General features: G+C 47.8%; 8 protein-coding genes across 8 annotated transcripts; 2 read left to right on the top strand and 6 right to left on the bottom strand.

The window, feature by feature from the left end:
- Window positions 1-2,268: 2,268 nt before the first annotated feature.
- LY89DRAFT_400559 (uncharacterized protein) lies at window positions 2,269-3,907 on the top strand. Its single transcript, XM_018207261.1, has 2 exons — window positions 2,269-2,507; window positions 2,613-3,907. The coding sequence occupies exons 1-2, from the start codon at window positions 2,450-2,452 to the stop codon at window positions 3,689-3,691; spliced, it is 1,137 nt and encodes a 378-aa protein (XP_018060982.1). The 5' UTR covers window positions 2,269-2,449; the 3' UTR covers window positions 3,692-3,907.
- A 215-nt stretch (window positions 3,908-4,122) lies between these two features.
- LY89DRAFT_678495 (NAD(P)-binding protein) lies at window positions 4,123-5,072 on the top strand (the record flags this gene model as incomplete). The annotated part of the gene is made up of 3 exons (XM_018213748.1): window positions 4,123-4,281; window positions 4,320-4,568; window positions 4,620-5,072. 3 exons carry the CDS (start codon window positions 4,123-4,125, stop codon window positions 5,070-5,072), a joined length of 861 nt encoding a protein of 286 aa, XP_018060983.1.
- A 107-nt stretch (window positions 5,073-5,179) lies between these two features.
- Window positions 5,180-7,808, bottom strand: LY89DRAFT_768864 (uncharacterized protein; the record flags this gene model as incomplete). Its single annotated transcript, XM_018221803.1, has 3 exons — window positions 5,180-7,156; window positions 7,245-7,760; window positions 7,801-7,808. 3 exons carry the CDS (start codon window positions 7,806-7,808, stop codon window positions 5,536-5,538), a joined length of 2,145 nt encoding a protein of 714 aa, XP_018060984.1. The 3' UTR covers window positions 5,180-5,535.
- Window positions 7,809-8,516: 708 nt separating this feature from the next.
- Window positions 8,517-9,419, bottom strand: LY89DRAFT_401351 (uncharacterized protein). Its single transcript, XM_018207265.1, has one exon. The coding sequence runs from the start codon at window positions 9,327-9,329 to the stop codon at window positions 8,715-8,717; it is 615 nt and encodes a 204-aa protein (XP_018060985.1). The 5' UTR covers window positions 9,330-9,419; the 3' UTR covers window positions 8,517-8,714.
- LY89DRAFT_401480 (uncharacterized protein) lies at window positions 9,299-10,202 on the bottom strand. The gene has a single exon (XM_018207266.1). It carries the CDS (start codon window positions 10,014-10,016, stop codon window positions 9,486-9,488), a length of 531 nt encoding a protein of 176 aa, XP_018060986.1. The 5' UTR covers window positions 10,017-10,202; the 3' UTR covers window positions 9,299-9,485.
- Window positions 10,203-11,438: 1,236 nt separating this feature from the next.
- LY89DRAFT_692263 (uncharacterized protein) lies at window positions 11,439-12,328 on the bottom strand. Its single transcript, XM_018216500.1, has one exon. It carries the CDS (start codon window positions 12,188-12,190, stop codon window positions 11,645-11,647), a length of 546 nt encoding a protein of 181 aa, XP_018060987.1. The 5' UTR covers window positions 12,191-12,328; the 3' UTR covers window positions 11,439-11,644.
- Window positions 12,329-13,604: 1,276 nt separating this feature from the next.
- LY89DRAFT_401105 (uncharacterized protein) lies at window positions 13,605-15,160 on the bottom strand. Its single transcript, XM_018207262.1, has 4 exons — window positions 14,630-15,160; window positions 14,043-14,309; window positions 13,844-13,967; window positions 13,605-13,785 (listed from the first exon to the last, which is right to left on the bottom strand). Exons 1-3 carry the CDS (start codon window positions 14,933-14,935, stop codon window positions 13,884-13,886), a joined length of 657 nt encoding a protein of 218 aa, XP_018060988.1. The 5' UTR covers window positions 14,936-15,160; the 3' UTR covers window positions 13,605-13,785; window positions 13,844-13,883.
- Window positions 15,161-16,520: 1,360 nt separating this feature from the next.
- On the bottom strand, window positions 16,521-17,478 carry LY89DRAFT_692265 (glutathione S-transferase Ure2-like protein). The gene is made up of 2 exons (XM_018216501.1): window positions 17,176-17,478; window positions 16,521-17,040 (listed from the first exon to the last, which is right to left on the bottom strand). Exons 1-2 carry the CDS (start codon window positions 17,400-17,402, stop codon window positions 16,590-16,592), a joined length of 678 nt encoding a protein of 225 aa, XP_018060989.1. The 5' UTR covers window positions 17,403-17,478; the 3' UTR covers window positions 16,521-16,589.
- Window positions 17,479-17,748: the final 270 nt, after the last annotated feature.

Genomic DNA, 17,748 nt, shown 5'->3' on the forward strand with positions numbered 1-17,748 from the left:
ATAATATTATTTAATATAATATTAAAAATATATAAAAAAAAATTTAATTTTTTTAAAATATTTAAAAAAAAAATATTATTTTAATATTTTTAAATTATTACGGACTACTTAGATCGCCTGGCTAATCGCTTATCACCTGACCTAATCGCTTGCCTAATCGCCCGCGACAAAAGTTAGGCCGTGTCACAGCGCCGGCTGTTACGGATCACCTGAGCCCATCGCCTGAGCCAATCGCCTGTCCTAATCGCCTGTGACAGAGGCCAGGCCGGGAATGGTGGCGTTCCCGAGCTTTAAGCCTAATGGGGCTTAGCTCCTCACCTGACATCCCCTTACTTCTGACATGTATATGTATATAGATCTCTCCTCCTCTCCTTTCTTCTCTCCTTAGCTTTAGATTCTAAATGAATAGCCCGACGTTGCGTCGCCACCTCACACCATCGTCACACTGCTGTCACAGGCCGGGAATAGTAGCGTTCCTTAGCTTTAAGCCTATTAAGGCTTAGCTCCTTATATAACATCCTTTTCTTTTAGTATATATATATTTAAATCTTTTTTTCTTTTATTCCTTTTCTTTTCTTTACTTTTAGATTCTAAGAAATAGCCGAATCGATACTTCGTCTATGTCACGGTTATAGAGTCACGTGCCCGCTACGAAATACTCACGTGACCGCTCGCCTGTATATATGCCCTGCCTTCCGGCGCTTCCTTCCTTTCTTTCCTCTTTACCTTTAGATTCTAAGAGATAGCCTAATCGATTCCTCGTCTACGTACTTGAGTCCAACCGTGCTGTCACAAATGCAATCTCGTTACTAATAGCTTGTTGTTAAGAAACTATATTTGAGTTGAGCACGAAGCTCCTATCTACTTGGAAAACTATCTGCTTATATAGAACCTTCCTGCTCAGGGCCGAGAGGGCCCTCGTCGGTCCGCTCGGTCCTCCCCCGAAGGGACCGACCTCGTTCCTCTCGGTCCGTCACGTGATCGTTGATCCCGTGCACCTGGGACCTTCTTGTCCCGAAGTATCTCCAGCAAGCTCGCTTGCTGGGCCTATCGTAATCGCTGTTCGTAACATAAATATATTAAAAAATCGAATTAATATTATATAAATAAATTTCGTTAAAATTTTCGGTAAAACGTATTTATTCGCGTAGTTCGTAGCTTTAAATTCGTAAAACGTAGTCGAAAAAATTTCGTTTTATAATATTATCGAATATTTTAATTTTTTAATTTTTTAAGCCTCCGCAACCCCGCTTATTCCGTCCCGAAGCTGCGCCGCCCATTTTCATTTAAGGCGTGAGGCTTCGCCCCCATGATCTGTTAGGAGATTGCTTCCACCATCTGTGTAATACAATAGTCGGAAGGAAGATCTCCACGAGTTCACTTAGCCTTGGTTAGTATGCAGCTGTTCATTCCTCATCAACTGGGAGCCCTGTCCTTGGCCTACTCGAACACCTGCCACTCCCGTAAAGCTGGAGATGTTCATGCGAGATGGCTGACGGTTTTTTGCTAGAGGTGCAATTAATGTGACTGTTCATGAAATGCAGCTGGCTTTGGATTACTGCACTCGCAAATGTACGCTATTTAATATCTGCGAGGAATTCCGTGTTCTTTTCTTGCGGTGCTATCGTAATGGCACCCAAGGGGATGTGTTGATCACTCATTGTGCAGTCATCATAGACTATTATGATTGAGCATATGTTGAGGAATGGAAGAATCATTACTCTTAGTTAGTGTAGTACTAGTTCAAGGGTATGATCTAATGCATGATGCATCGACTCTACTACTGATGACACCTGTCATCAGCTAGTGGGATCGAGCATTATATAAAGCATGAGGACAACCCTGTAGTTTTTAGAAAATTAAGTCAGTTATCACACGCGAATATCAACAGGATGCAGACCATTACCATTCTTGTCGGTACCCTTGTGCGTTTGAAGTCCGGATCGGCTCAACCTTCAGTTACCTACACGATTCTCCACCTCTGGTACGCCAGCGGATGTCTCGATGTGCGGTACGCCTCATCACAGCATTTAGATTCTTCCAAATTAGCCGCAGGATGCGATACCCGGACTAAGATTGATCCCTGAAGTTTTTCCCGCACGCGGATGATGTGCAACATCAAACGGGATAGCACAGCATTTCAGCTGTTTAAATTTTGCAAGACCCATTACCTGACTGCAAAGCTCCGAGGAAGAAACGTCCACAATAGCTGTCCCGTGGATAAGAAGTTTGTTGTGTAACAACGAGGCTTCAAAAGGAAGTGGGAGCCAATGCTGCTGTCCCCGGCCTCCTCGAGAGAGAATCGAATCCTGTATATATATATACTGCGGTAGTGCTTTTCCTGAGGGCCAGCACACATCGCTCTTGACCTTTCCAATACTGTTGAACTACATACCTGCGAAGCCGTTCTACCCCCCGTTCTACCCCCCTAAAATATTTCGGCGACACGATGAACAACGGCACAATTTATCTTGGAGTTTGGACCGATTGGTCTTACGGGCCAGTTAGTAAGTACTTGTATATTGTCTCTCTTTATTCAACTTGATTTGTTCAAACCCTTGTTCATGAGATGAGCTTTGTTTCGCCAACAAGAAATAGCTAATAATGTATAGTGGGTGCGACCCTCACAACCACTCGGAAATTTGGAGATCTCTTGATTGCTTTCACTGCTTTTCTCATCCCCTATGTCGCTTCTCGCTTTTGGCGAATTTTCTGCCTCATCTTCCATCGCTGCTATTCTACTGCACATTCTCGCGATGCTCTTCATCATCAACGACAGATTATCCTACGCAATTCCTCATCTCCGGAGTCCGGATTATTTTCACTCTTCAATCTCTTCTTGGCATGGCGGAGGTCCTCTCAACAACCACCGATCAAAACCAAAAGGCGCCTTTCTCGTCTCCTCCCAAGTGCACTATTTGCTATATGTTGTATCTCAGCATTCATTGTAGCTGGTGGCTTATCATCACAAATATCGACCTCTCGCGGTGATGTGGTCTTACTCAAAGGCGATCAGTGTAGCATTCCGTACTACGGAACGAATCTCACAGTTGCTGGTGAGGGACTCTATTATTCGGCGATGGGAAAGAGATTAATGGACGCACAAAATTACGCGCAACAGTGCTATTCGGCGACAAGTTCCTCATTGCTAGATTGCGACAAATTCGTTGTTAAAAACCTCAAAAGCAAGACCACGCAAACGAATTCCACTTGCCCATTCCCGGGTCCCGGCGCCGTCTGTCGAAACAATGAAACGGGACTACGAATAGATAGTGGTTACCTCGACAGTAACGATGACTTTGGACTAAACAACCCAGCCCATGAGAGGTTACAGTGGAGGTATGTACTCGAGTGCGCTCCACTTGTAACAGAAGGCTTAACTTCCAACTTTACCGATCGAAATAATGCGACTTGGGTGCGGCATTCAGATCTTCAAAAGGCAGAGCTTACCCGAACACTTCGAGGGAATGAGGTAGAGTTTCAGGCCCAGACATCCCAAGTGGAAGATCGAAACCGATCTACAATGATCTGGAGTAATGACGAGAATTCTTTGTCAGTACCTTTGCTCTTCTTAGCAAACCTCCATGCAAGTCTACCTGACATTTTCCTAATCGAGTATTATGCAGTAACCGAGAAAGGATATGGCCACTTTAGTCAGCGTACAGTACTTCTTTTTTCTAAGAAATCGTAAAGAACGCCCGCATGGCCCATTTCGTGTCAAGTTCATCAAGTGACAAACGACATCATTGAGTTCAATTATCATTATCTGTATTTTTCTGAGCTTATAAAGCAGTATCGCCTAGAGAATGCAAGATAAGTGTTGCTTTCCCATTGAGGCTACGACTGCTGAACTCAATGACGGTGTTCATGATTCGTATCGTACTGATGACTTCAGCTTACATAGACAATCGAATTTGATTTCAAACGCTGTTCGCTTCGAGTGATTCTATCTAGATACCCTGGCATGAGCAGAAGAGAAGTATATAAGTATTGCCTTCCCTGCTTATTAGGAAGCTCTGTTCTTTATTTCAAGCTCCTGCCTTTAATCAGTCATCTGCCTTGCAAAATCATCAATTCAAAGCACTTATCCTATCCCAAGAGCTTCACAAAAGGAAATTCGACATGGAGAATCTTCCCGTAGACTACTTTGTCACCTCTCAAGCTTTCACCAAGCAGACATACCGAGATGTCTATCCAGCTATTGATCCATCATCTCCTCTCAACAAACAGGATGGCAAAGTCATTGTTATCACCGGAGCCAGCAAAGGTCTTGGGAGACTTGTAAGCTTCATTCGATCTTTGCCAAAGCAAATCCCAAGGGCATCGTCCTAGTAGCAAGGACAGCGGAATCTCTTCAATCAGTCGCCAAAGAGATCAATGCTATCAACCCGAACATCGAGGTCCTCCCCGTACCCACGGATCTCACCAACCCCGACTCCATCGCAGCAATGTGGGAGAAAGTAAAGACCAAGTTCGACCACGCCGACGTGCTAGTCAATAACGCGGGTACCCTTACCGATGCTACCTCGGTCAAGGATGCGGACTCAGGAAAGTGGTGGTACGACTTCGTAAGTTCTTCCCTTCCCCCTCACAAAATTTATTTCTAATACAGAATCCAGGAAGTCAATGGCCGCGGCACATTTCTCATAACCCAGGGCTTCTTGAAGCTTCTCGGAGACAAAAAGGGCACGGTCATCAACCTCACCACGGGCGCTGCCCACACCGTCTTCCCGAATCTCTCCGCCTACTCCATATCGAAGCTCACCTCGCTCCAACTAATCGCCTATATCTCGGCTGAGAACCCGAACGTGAATGCAGTCTCGGTTCATCCCGGAATTTTGCCTACTGATATGACGATTGAGCCATTCAAGAGGTTTGCGCTTGATACGCCAGAATTGGTTGGTGGTGTGGTTGTTTGGTTGGCGAGTGAGGAGGCGGAGTTCTTGAGAGGTAGATATATTAGTGCTAATTGGAGTGTGGAGGAGTTGGTGACCAGGAAGGAGGAGATTTTGAAGGAGAATAAGTTGACGATGGCTTTGGTAGGGAAGTTTGGCATGGATCAGTTTGCTTGAATGAGTCTTGATGTCGGCCTGGGCGGTGTTCTAGGAGCTACACAACGTCGAGTGGCGTTTGATAGCGATGGTAAATCTGAGATGTTTGGAATGTAGCTGAATGTTTTGGTAGAATCGGTGCATTGTCCTCTTCTTCTTCTTTTGCGTGGTATTTGCTGAGGATCTGGCGATTTTCATATAAACTTGCTCTCGGGAAGGAACGGCTCTCTGTGTTGGTGCTTGTGCTGTCCATCACATATAGGTCGCGTACTCTGTTGATCTTTCCTGCCATAAATTGCATTTCGCAGCACTCAAAGTAGGGATACATGATACCGAGATGAAGGGTCGTGATGGGAAAATCAACTTTCCTCTCATCACTGCCCGTGACAAATATCTTGCCAGGTAGCCACTCCCTGTTTCTTTTCTTTCCTTTCTTTTTGTCGAAGGATCTTTCATGAACCTTAAACCATCTCACGGTGGTCATTCATACCCACGGTCCACTCAACTTAGTCTCCACCCATTCAAGTCCCAGCTCCCCACCCAACTGATCATCTCTACCCCTCCTCACACACTGAATCACAACACCTCTACCCTCCATACTCATCGACATCCTCGAAAGCCTCACCCTAGACTCCTCAGGAATCACCCCATCTCTCTCCCCCTCCTCCTCAACCTCCATAATCCACTTCCCAACAGCTGCAATCATAAACCGATCCCACGGTCCATCATACCGAGAGGTTCTCAGTATATCTACCGCTTCTCTTCGCAGCGTCTTGTCTCTACATCTCAGCAAGAGCGTGAAAAGTGGAGGCACGATGCTCAAGTGAAAATGGTACGCTGGTTGCTGGTGTGTGATTTCGAGGAGATTTCGAGAGATAATCCGACTCAAGGATACCATCTCACGGAATTGGGGGAGGAATTGATCGTATTTGGTTTCTTCTGTGAAAGTTGTGCCTATGACGATGATCTTGAGGGTGAGTGAGTAGAGGCGGAGAATCGTTATCGCTGTTGTTGTTTGGATGTCTTCTGGGTTCTGTTGGAGACGTTGCGATAGCGGGTCAAAGGCAGCCGTCCATCGGTCGATATCGGAAACAAATCTCAATTGTTCTAATCGAAGGGAGTCTGGGACAATGTAGGGCGAGCCATATATCGAGGTTTGAGCATTAATCTCCAACGTCTTCCCAGGGAAGGAGTGAGAGAATTCTCGCGCAAAGACGGCAGAGCCGTTGATGGCCGAGGTCGAGTGTATGAAATGGCCCGTCCTCCTCATCACGACTTCCCAATATAGAGTCGCCTCTCTCAAGCTTCCAAAGCTCGCTGGCATCTCCTTGACTGTACTTCGGCTCAATCTTTTGCCCATGTTGTGTACATACTGACTTCTAACATCTACGAAAGTGATCATTTGGGTATCGAAACGACAAAATGTCATCAAGAGCTCGGATTCAATGATGTGTGTTGCGGGTGATGATATACCATCATTCTGAGGGACGGGATGTGGCGTTGTTTCGACAAAGTGACACATGAGACGGTCACCAATCAGGGCGTGGGAGAATGCTATGTCGGGTTGTTGATGGATGGTCTCAAAAACAAATACCAGGAGGATCGCGATTACCAATTCTCTGACATGTCGACTTTCGCTTTGAGGTATTAGTTGCATGCCGCGAAGCGACTTTCCGTAGAGGCTCAGCGCATATTCGCGTTGCTTATGGGATGTTGCTTTTGAACCGGGGTGCAATTTGGCAAGTTGAGAGGTCTTGACGGATTTGTTGAGGGCGGCAATTGCAACGAGAGCTTGACGAACGAACGGCCGGTGATGTGCTTCTTGAAGCAGTACTTGATTCCAGAAAGAGGATGCAAAAACACCAGACAATTCGACTGCAGTTTCCTCTCGAAAGACCTTGAAGTAAAGAGCTTCAGTGTTATTTTCGAATGGCAGGCTACTGGAAGGTTGGTATGAGACTATATCAGAGGTACTCTTCTTCAGTGCAAGTGCTCGCGTTGATGAAGGTGGTACAAGAGTCTTCGAGTAACCTGGACACTCTTTAGAAGCGTCAAGACAGTATCTGCAAGCTGGTTTTGCTTCGTCGCATTTCAGACGTCGAGCTCTGTATGAGTCAGTATGTCATTGCCGAGACATTCTCGAATGAGGTAAAGTTTGATTTCATTTGCCAATGTTTGACGTGGGAAACTTACTTGCAAGTCCGGCAACCTGTCCGTATCCTCGTCCTCTGGATCCTGGCCTTTGCTTTGACTTGAGGGTCACTTGTTTGTTGACATTCAATATCTGTCTGGGGCACATGATGATATGGTGAGCTTAAACTTGACGAACATTGACTCTGTTCATAATCGATGACATCTGCTCTACCACTTGTCTCATATGGAAATCGAGATGATACTGGGACTTCAAGGTTCTCAGACTGATCAAGAAAGTTCGCTCCTTCAATACCCTTCGAACAGGCACTCGAAGAATCAGGAGTCGAACATCCACTTGACGAGGAAGAGCCAAACGATTCCGGGACAACGAGATTAAATTTCAACAACGGAGCGCGTTTCTCTGCTCCTTTGGATTTCGAGACATAGCTTCTCGCATGCTGTCGAACTTTCCTCAACACTGATCGATCGGTCGCCTTGCTGCCTGTCTGCGTTATGAACTGCAATATTTGTCCCGGGGGAACGAATGGATCGGCATCCGGTATTTGTTCACTTGGGCTATCAGTATGGTGGTATGTAGTTACAGAGAATTACGAACATTGCCATTGTTGATATCTCCTATGCTCGATTTGTCAGCTAAGTGCGCTTGGGATGAGAAGATATATTAAAGTGCAACTTGGCTTGTGCACTTGGCCAGAAGGGAAACAATGAACGTGGGTACTATTTTGAACCCTAAGAATGTTCTGTACGGCTGATGGATCTCGCAATTGAGGTCAGAGGAAGGCTCTTCTTGTCAACCGCTATGTACAGTAGCCCCGACGAAGCAAGCACTTGCTGGTATGATGACGGAAAGTCACATATGCTTACAAAACGCACCAAAAAATTGTTTATTCACTCTCTGGCCAACCATCAATTGGATTGAAGAGGCTGACACTTACGCTTTTGTAAGCAACTCCAAGTCCCGAAGCCAAGAAACGTGATCGCCGAGAGCTTACAAAGCAACAAGCATGAGAGGTAGCTGAGCATGAAAGGAAGATACAGCAATGCAAGCAGTAGAGAGTAGCAGCTCTATGGGTATTGGCTATCAGACTAAGTAAATGGAAACTACTTCTCATTCAGAAAGAGAGATAGTACCTACTTAGGTACTCATCTTGAAGACTAGCACGTGATGCTCTCAAGTCGATTGCCCAGGTGAGGTTTAGACATCCAACTCACGCCCAAGAGCCGTCTTCAAATATACAGAAGCTCTGGTTCTCTAGATTCTGTGACCACTCAACCATTCGATCCTCCTAGATCTGGATTCCGTTACCAACTTCGAGATGTTCTTCCAAACGGCCGCGTTGTCCCAATCCGAATCACAACTTCTGAGAGAGTAATTTTTCAGTCTTTTCACAAATTCATCTGGGCATTCGTCTCTCAAACCCCAAGTTCAAAGATCACTTCTCCCTCCATAATTCCCCACAATCCCCAGCTCTCTCGACACCTCATGATTCACGTGACACTCACCCCTCTTCAATTCCAACCCCTTTTCTCACCCACAAAAACAAGCTTTCCTCCCTCCCTTCCCTCCCAACGAACCATCACCTCACCATCCCGCCCCTCTCTTAAAGGAACGAACCCCGACTGGCCAACACGAAAAGCTTCTCGACATGAAACGCGGCGTCTACGTTGGCGTTTACGAAGACTACTCATGGGCCAGGGATACACCAAGTCGCGGTTCGTTGGCGTGTGGTTTTTGAGTTTTTGCCAGGGGGTCGCGAAAAGATCTGCGAAACGAAACAAAACACGTTTCTTGGCGCATCGACGACGACGACGATGGTAAACACTTAATGAACAGCAGGGAGGCAACAACAGGAAGAAGAGGTAGAGGTAAGTTTTAGAAGTCATTTCCATATCTATAAAACCTCTCCAAAAGGTCCAAAAAAGGTCCCCTAATATATACGGTAGAATCGAAGGGTGCGGCATGTACATATAAAAACGAGTGTAATCGGAGCCGAAACTCCTGTTCCTATCCTTTGCGTTCCTTTCCTTTCCTATCATCGGGGTATTTCCAAAAAGAGATTTTCCCAACTTGGCGCCCATCCTTTCTTTATCTTTAAAGTCCATCATAAAGGTCGTTGAACCCATCGCAGCACGACAAGCGGCGCAGACGCGTTCTCATCTCAAGTTCTTTTCCATTTCTTTTCTGTTCTCCAATCCTTAAACTCCCGTATCCCTCAACCTCTCTAGGAAGATGTTGAGAGATACTCAAATAGTGACGAAAAAGGAGGGGGGTGGGCGGCTTTATGAGGTGACATAGTCACGGCTCATGGCATTGGCGCCTCGACGACGGGTCGAGCTAGCCGTCCCGAGGAGGCAGACAAGCTCGTCGCCGTCGGTGCTGAGGGTCGCGACATCATCCCACTTGTTGTAGGCGTTGGTGCAAGGCCATTTTTGGCACCCGGAGACGGGCGTGTTGCTGCCGAGTGGGAAGATCTCCTTGACGCCATTAGTGTCTTCTGGGTTGACGATAGCAGAGACGTCGAAGTAGGTGGCCCCCGCGTAGCCGTCGAAGCGGACCTCGCCGAGCATGCCGGGGGTGTTGGTGGCACCCTCAGAGACAGAGTACCAGTTGCCAATCCAGCCGGTTGGGAAGGTCTGGTTGGCGGTGGTGAGACCGGAGATGACGAGCTCGGGGATGGACTCGAGACCCTCGTTCTGGGTGAAGACAATGGTACGTTGAGTGCTGTCTTGGTTGACGAAGTGGACTGTGCCAGCTGAGGCGACGGTTGCAAGCGCGGCGGCTGCGGCGAAGACAGTGCTGAGGAATTGCATGGTGAAGGTTATTGGTTGGTAGGCTGGTTGATTTCTTTATATATAAAGATTGCTGTTATTGTTGTGAAGGATTGGTGGGATGAGAGAACGTGAGTGATGTTGTTCTATCAAGTTGGTCGATCTGACTGAGCTGTGTGTTGTGAATGCAAAGAGTACTTGATCGTGATTGTATATCTGAAGTCGTCGAGACTGGTGAGATGTTGCGAGGCTGGGAATGTTCTGAAGTGTCGTAGAGACAAGACTGTCGCGGACAGGAGGCTAGCTGATTCTTCTGGAGAAGGAGTGCTAAGCTTAAGGATAGTAAGTAGCGATCACAGATCGTAAAGGAGGGAAGGTCGAACGGGTTCCGAACGTGCAAATCAAAGCCACGGATGCAAAAAAGGATTGTGTGTGTGAGAGAGAAAAGGAATTTCGAAGGATGGCGGTCAGCCGGGCTTGATATAAGATTTCAGATGGGGGAGAGATGGAGGCCGCCATGGCACGCCGCAAAGGCTCGAACTTCCTCGGTGGGTTTGCAAGTCCAAAGGGCTGCATCGACATTGCCTGCACTGGGCGGGGAGTGGAGCCCGGGTCAGCGTTTTCATGGTGTGGTGGAGCGATGGGGGGGGGGGGCATTGCCAATGGAGTGTGGACCGCGATGGCGCTCGACCGGACGAGGGATTGACATGGTCCAGACGGTCGAGATCTTTTCTTCCAGCGTTCGTTGCTTTTCTCTTTTCAGGCTATGGCTAACCAGGAAGGGATTGGCGGGTGGTTCCTGAATCCTGGCGAGGATGGCCACGCATGCAATACTAGGGTGGACCCAGTCCGACGGGGGGAGGGGGGGACTCGACTAGCAGACAAGGGGGACACTTTTTTTACTTCGACGGACGACGGATGCAGTGGGGGGGGCAGGTCTAAGAGAAGAGAGCGAGGGGTTGGATGGATCACGATTCGCGACTTGACTCGAAGTGGAAACTGGGCAGGGACAGAGATTTACAAAGGCTTGTCTAGCCCTTTGCTGTGGATTCCTTTTTAGCTCTGACCAGTGTTCCACTTTGGAATGCGCTCACGCGGTGATTGGGTGTGAGACCGTTGGTACCTGAATCAGCGCCGCTCTCTAGCGGCCCGCCATGTGTTCATAGGGCATTTGTGCCTGGAGCTTGACCTGAAAAATGTGCTGAGGGGGGTGTGGAGATCGGCATCAGCACTGGCCCAATCGATGCATCCCGCACATGGCTGACGGGAGCGCGACAGCGGAAGATGCGATGCGATGCGATGCGATTGGGGATCTCCCATCTGCTGACGGTCAGAGACAGTGAGGAGAAGGTCTCCATCATCACGCAATTCGGGTGAGATGGCTGCAGGATGTGTTGTCGTTGTTGAGGGAGAATGCGGAGGCTGAGCAGCAGCAATTGTTATTGTTGCTTTGTCGACCTTCTTCCAAAGTTCAGGTTCAAAGCTCCCTCGTGAAACCTCCCAGCGTGAGCTCTTGAAACATTGTTGCCAGGACCCAGCTGGAAGAGTGCAGTGCAGGGGAACATGAGCACGACAGGGACACGACGAAAAGTGACAGCAGCACGGAAATGTCTCCCACAATCTATTTCTCCGGGCCCCCAATCTTCCTTGCCGTGCCTTATCGCAACCTTCTATCCGGCTGCACGCGATGAGAGCCAAGAGAAAACCGTTGATGGTCCGCTTCTGGTGGACCTCAGTCGAAAATCAATTATTACTCTTCGAAATCCCTCGATTCGAACGAAAGAAAAATGCATAATCGATAGTTTGTGCTGCAAGGCCGAGGTCTGCACAGTGAACAACAATGGGCCTGCATTAAAACCAGCCAAGCGTCCCGATCGGGATACTTGTGCAAGGTTCATAATTCGGGTCGTCAAATCACGAGGGATATCACGTCTTGGAGGGCTTGCAGTCGAACAGCAGCAGTCAGCGAGAGTTTTGCCAGCAAAGACTTTTCCTCCGAGAAAAAATCTTGAATTCTTGGTTTTGCCTCGCAACAGAATCCACTTTTGACTCGACTCGACTTCCTCCGGGGCAGCTTCCAAGGTTTTCTGGCCGCCCGGTTGAACGTCTCTTTGGTTCTGCTGTCTGTCCAACTTTCTCGGGGTAGGAGGACGGCAAGAGAGCATACAGCGCATGGGTTTGCCGGTCCAGAGGACGATGACGGGGACTGAGTCCATTCAGAATGACCAAATTGTGCTCGGTCGCACAGTGCGCAGTGTAACCTTCCTCTCACTTCAGGCTTTGTCAGTGCTGTGGAAGCCAAAAATGCCTAGGTGAAAGGACCTCGCAAGCCCCAAATCAAGCCAAGCCAGGAAGCTGTTTTTACTTCAGCGCATGTCCTGTCAGCATGCTGTGCCCACTGGATTTCGCAAACTGCAGGCTGCTGTGTGATGACATGTTAATAGCACTGCGAATGGGAAAAAATCGCGCATACTGTCTTCTTAGAACCCAAAAATTGCTTCTGCAAGCGACCCGGACATCGAATCGGCGTGAGGGCTGTCGCTGTGCTGTGCTGTGTTGTGCTGTGCTGTGCGGTGAGGCCCTTGCATTGGCTTCAGGAACCGATTTCTTGATCGTCAGCCCGTGCCAGGCACAGACAGGGCCAGAGGCACAACAATCACAGGATAAGCACCGAATGGTCGCTGACTTCCGACAGCAGGCAGGCATTCTTGCGAGTACAGTGAAGTACAGTACGTAGTTGGTTGGTCATCGTCCCTCTCGTCGCATTCTGCCATTTTCGTTAATTGCCCATTATTGCCATTATCGTGTCCCTTTTGCTTCCCCTTCCCTTTCAATAATTCCATAAGATAGTTTGCGTTGCGCCGTTCATTCATGATCCCATCGCTAGCCCAGCCAGGCCAGGTATTTTCCTCTTTACCCGGCGCTTAGCCGCATGAAGCAGGAGGCCGTCAGGCACACGAATCCCAGCATCCAAGCCGTTGGGGCGGGATCGCTCTCCCGTGAACGCCAATCGAGAGCAGCAATGCGCCCTACCTTATCCACTTATCGATAACTAATCGATAGAGCGACACACATCCTGCCAACTCTGGTTCCGACCGTGGGAACTTCGGACGGTTTGCGATAGAGGATGACGGTAGTATTGATTTGGATTCGGCGGGATGGAATGTCTGTCGGGGAGAAAAAGGCAGATTCCGTAGAGTAGAGGGCGGAATGGGTAAATTCTGACTCGTGGTACAGTACTCGAGTACTGAATTATTGACGCCTAGATGATTTTGCCATGCAGTGTCACCGAGACGCACGCCGAGAATGGGTGTTGATTGAAGGGTGGGATCACTCTGAGCGAGGCAGATTCCATGTGGAAGAGAAACGTCCTCAACAGTAAAAGTAAAGTGGAAAAGGCCGAGGTGCATTTTGTTGGTGGTGTGACGTGAAGCGTCTTCGCCTTTTCGACCTGTGAGAGAGAAGAGTGTAAAAGCAGGCGAAATGAGCTACTGCTGTAATCCTGGAAAGACTGTGCCGCGGGGAGGTTCTGCGAGGGAAGGTTCTAGCCATCGAGTCAAAAGTTGTCTTGCAGGACTCGAGGTTGTGCATGATGTTATAAGAGATTCACGTGATGAAAAATCTCTTCACAATTTTTGACAGAGGCCGGCTGCATGTCTGGAAGGAGTAGATTGAAGTCATCTGTTATTTAAGACTCATGCCAAATCAATCATCTGTGTGGGTACTATTGCAGAGAAATCTCAGAAGTGCCGACTGTTGCATCGCTGATTGTCTTCGCCTCCATTCTCAACTTTCATCTGCCGAATTCTGACTTCTGAGCTCTCAGACAAAATTCAGGATGATTAGAAGCTAATACGAACGTTGCATACCCGTACCTCTGCCCTTCCTTTCCATTCCGATGCACGGTTCTCATCTTCTTTGAGTCTGAGATTGGTAAGGGTCTGGAAGATTCTTGTTGAGATGCAACCCATGGAGCAAGATATCCTCGCCACCCTGAAAACGCCAACATCAACACTGTCTGGGTGTGCCGTGCACGAAATAGGAAATCATGTTTTCTTTGACACGCACTTTGGTAAGACATGGAGCAGAGACCCTTCGTGCATCTTCTACCCCACTGTTGATTATTCGAGAAAATCTCGGAGGCTGGACAATGTGATTGCCTTGCATAAAAAGCCAAATCGGGTGAAAAACACGGACACTGTGGGAGAAACTCTTCCCTAATGTACAATGATGTCCACTATCTGCATGGGGAGGACCTCCATGCTGTGCAGGAGTTCGTGGGGGCTCAACCAGTAAAGCGAACGTGGATGTCAACCCATTGAGAGCCCAACATGACTAAGAAAATCTTAACGCTGGTCGAAGACTTTAGGCCAGCTTCAAATAACAACGAACGCGATCAAGACTTCGACACTGGTTCCAGCTTAAGCACAAATTTATGACTTGCAGGAGAAGCAGCAGCTCCTGCTTCAGAGACAAGCTTTAGCACGTCGTAGAATGAAACAAAATGGAGAAATGTTGAGGATACAATATGCGTTCCATACATCGATTCACATGCGTCGCTCAGCTGAACAGCCACAGTCTGAGATGTTGAACATCGTATAAGAGCTAGCTGAGACTTCGGACCTGGTTCTAATTTCACGCGAGACATGACTCACCTGTTGTAATACCCCGTACCTACCACGTGTAAGACACTGGTTGTGATATCGAATATTCCATCTCGGAGAAGACTGTGAGTCTTCAAAGTCTGGGTTGTGGTACCCGATATTTAGTGCTCCAATATACGGCAGTTGAGGCGTGCTAATAAGTTGTAAACGGCCACATTCCGCGACGACGGATAGTTGAATCGAAATCGTGGATAATGCTGCTAGGGGTATGATCCTCATGATTCTCGAGTGGTTTTCACAGGTATCCTCCTCCTCGAGTGGAGTAAGAGCAGCCTTTCGCACAAGGTTAGCTCCCATAGGTGACCATTCGTGAAAGATATCAAAGGAGCATCTGTCTCCGTTGAATGGTTCATCCAGATGAGTCCCTGCCTCCGCAATAAGGATTTCTTGTTATAGCTTCGCAAGGTGGAAGAGGTATCCTTTGCCAGGAATTCAGGTTCTTTATACTCAATTCCTCGAGTTTTTTTGTTCAAGACCTTCATGACGGCCTGATCCCTACTCAATTGTAGCATGCCTCATCTCCTCTCCAAACAGCTCTCCACCTAAGTTCTGCAGATATCTCTATCAGCGGCCGTATATAATATTCCGAGTCGGTTGCCACTGCAGTTGGGAGAGGCTTTACTCTCGACTGGAGAAGTTGCACTCTTCGTTGGAGACACTCCGCTATTCCTGAGCATATGTAGAGTGTCTAGCATCTTCAGCGTCTCCAGCATATCGACCGTGATGCTGAGAATCGTTGTTGAAACCTATGCTACGCGGTTGGAGGGTACTCAGTGTCGTCAACTCCTTCACTTCCGTATCAATCAACCATATGTCTGGTCTCCTCTATCGTCGAGATTGGCGTGTTGAAAGCCTTGCTATGGCATCGGCCTGGGCGTTGCTGAGGATCGTAGATTTCAGGTTGACGGCATCCTACCTCATTAGCGAAAGCTTTCGGGATTCAAGCCTGACTACCGCTGTCTGCGCTATCTGCGCTACACGCGCAATATGCGTTGAAATTTGAAGGCTCGGAGAGATCAAGGTTCGGGCGTCGATTGCAGACTGTGTGGTGCTTCGAAGTGGAAGGCCTGCAGACATTGACGAATATGGGTTTGTAGCTGTCAGCCGCTTCGAAGGACGTTTCTTGCTTCCACACGTCGCTATCTAGGAGGCATTGTTGTGAAGATTGCACGAAGAATAAGGATGTGGAGTTGTTGGTCAAGCGGTGAGAATAATCTCCGCAGATCCTGGAAGCGACCCCTCCTCGTCACAACAACATCATCGCGACCACCTTCGTACCTGACTAGCATGTCTTACGTTGAAGCTGTCTTTTCGTCTTGATCATGCCTAAGTTTCAATGTTCGTGTTGGATCCACACTGCGAATCTGACCTCAAAATGGACGATTCTCTTTTCCCTTCAAGTGATACTCGTACTGGAAGTTTTGTCTTGGCGATTAACCTTTTGAACATTCGCTACAACAATGCTGTCTTCCTTGTATTCTTAAGTTCGTGCCTTGTTGGTCTGTGTTCGTCGATTTACAGACTTTCGCTTTGGCTCCCAAGGATCGAGTCTAGTTGTAACAACTTCACATCAAGCAAGCAAAAGATGCCGAGACTAGAGTAGCATCAGTCTAAGAACTGTAATGCATTACGCACACCTTACTGGAACCCAGTGGCCAGCAAATGCCAGCACTGGCAGAGCCAATGCAAGATATGCAAGAAACAGGTACTGCTTGATATATTTCTAAGCAGAAAAGTGACTTAACAAATTCATTAGTCTTCCGTCACCGCTGTTCACCTCGAAGATGAACAATGAGGGACAAGGTGTATTTATTGGAGCTTTCTATACCCGGATTGACCATTGTCATCAAGTGAAATTCAAGTAACAGCGCAGAGAGCTCACAAATGTCCCCCATATCAAACATAACCTGATCCCATCCCCGCTGCCATGGATTTGAGTCCGTTTGCAGGCCTACTGCGCAGGTTTTCCAGCTGCCATGGCTTCCTTCACAGGCCCGCGTTCCATCATCTTCCCATGCCACTCCTTCACGTGCGGGTAGGCATCCAAACTGTACTCCTCCTTAGTAGTCACGAGACTGATGATTTTCTGCCAAGAAACAAAGACCATATCCGCAAAGGAGTACTTGTCACCAACAAGCCAAGGTCCGTCACTGTCAGGTCCTACTTTCTGCTTTGCCAGATGCCCATCCAACACACCAGTAACCCGGTTGACCTCTTTGACATAACGCTCAATGGCGCTTGGGATCTTCTCCTCGTGATAAAGTTTGAACCAACCAAGTTGGCCGTAATACGGACCTTGTCCAGATGCCGCGAAGAAGAGCCACTGCTTTGCATGGTACGCTTCTGGTGTTCCCGCAGGGAACGAGAATTTGTGCTCTGTGTCGTAGCGCTCAATGAGATACCTGAGTCGAACTTTTAGTTACTACTTCTCTGGGTACATGAAATGAGACCTCCTGCCCTTGCATTGCTTCGTGGAAGGAAGTGGGTGAATACAAGTATGTCCAAAGTGAAATGTCTGAGAGTGGATGGTCACTTACTCAATGATTGCACCAGATTCCCAAAGCGTAAGATCTGTGTTTGGGTCATGGATGGCTGGAATACGTCCGTTGGGGTTGATGGCGAGAAATTCCGGCTCCTTGACTTTCGAGAGCGGGACTATAATGAATTCAACTGGCAGGCCGAGCTCACCCAAGAGGATTGCAACTTTTGGTGGATTGGGTCCGCCCTTCCCCCAGACCGTGATTGGCTTTATCTCAGAAGACATGATTCTCTGAAAGTGGGTCAAGATGGGAGGTGGTCAAATGAGAATTGAGGCTAGTAAAGGTTGTTAGTTGAAGATGAAGTGTAAGGTTAGCTTGCTTTGAGAAGAATGTATGAGGAGTAGAGTAAGTTTGATATATAATGAAAGGCAGGCAGCGATGCTTCCTAATAAACATGTCCAGATTCATAATCTTAATCAGCGCCTGCATTCAGTGTTCCTGACTATCAACGCCCCAAGCTTTCAGCCCCGCAAAGTTCAAAATCCCGGGATCTTATGCATGAGTTATGCATGCACAAACTTGAGCCGCGACGGAGTATCCCCAACCCGAAATGTTGACCTCAATATTCGA

Source organism: Mollisia scopiformis, assembly GCF_001500285.1.
Source record: "Mollisia scopiformis unplaced genomic scaffold LY89scaffold_41, whole genome shotgun sequence".
Classification (NCBI taxonomy): domain Eukaryota; kingdom Fungi; phylum Ascomycota; class Leotiomycetes; order Helotiales; family Mollisiaceae; genus Mollisia; species Mollisia scopiformis.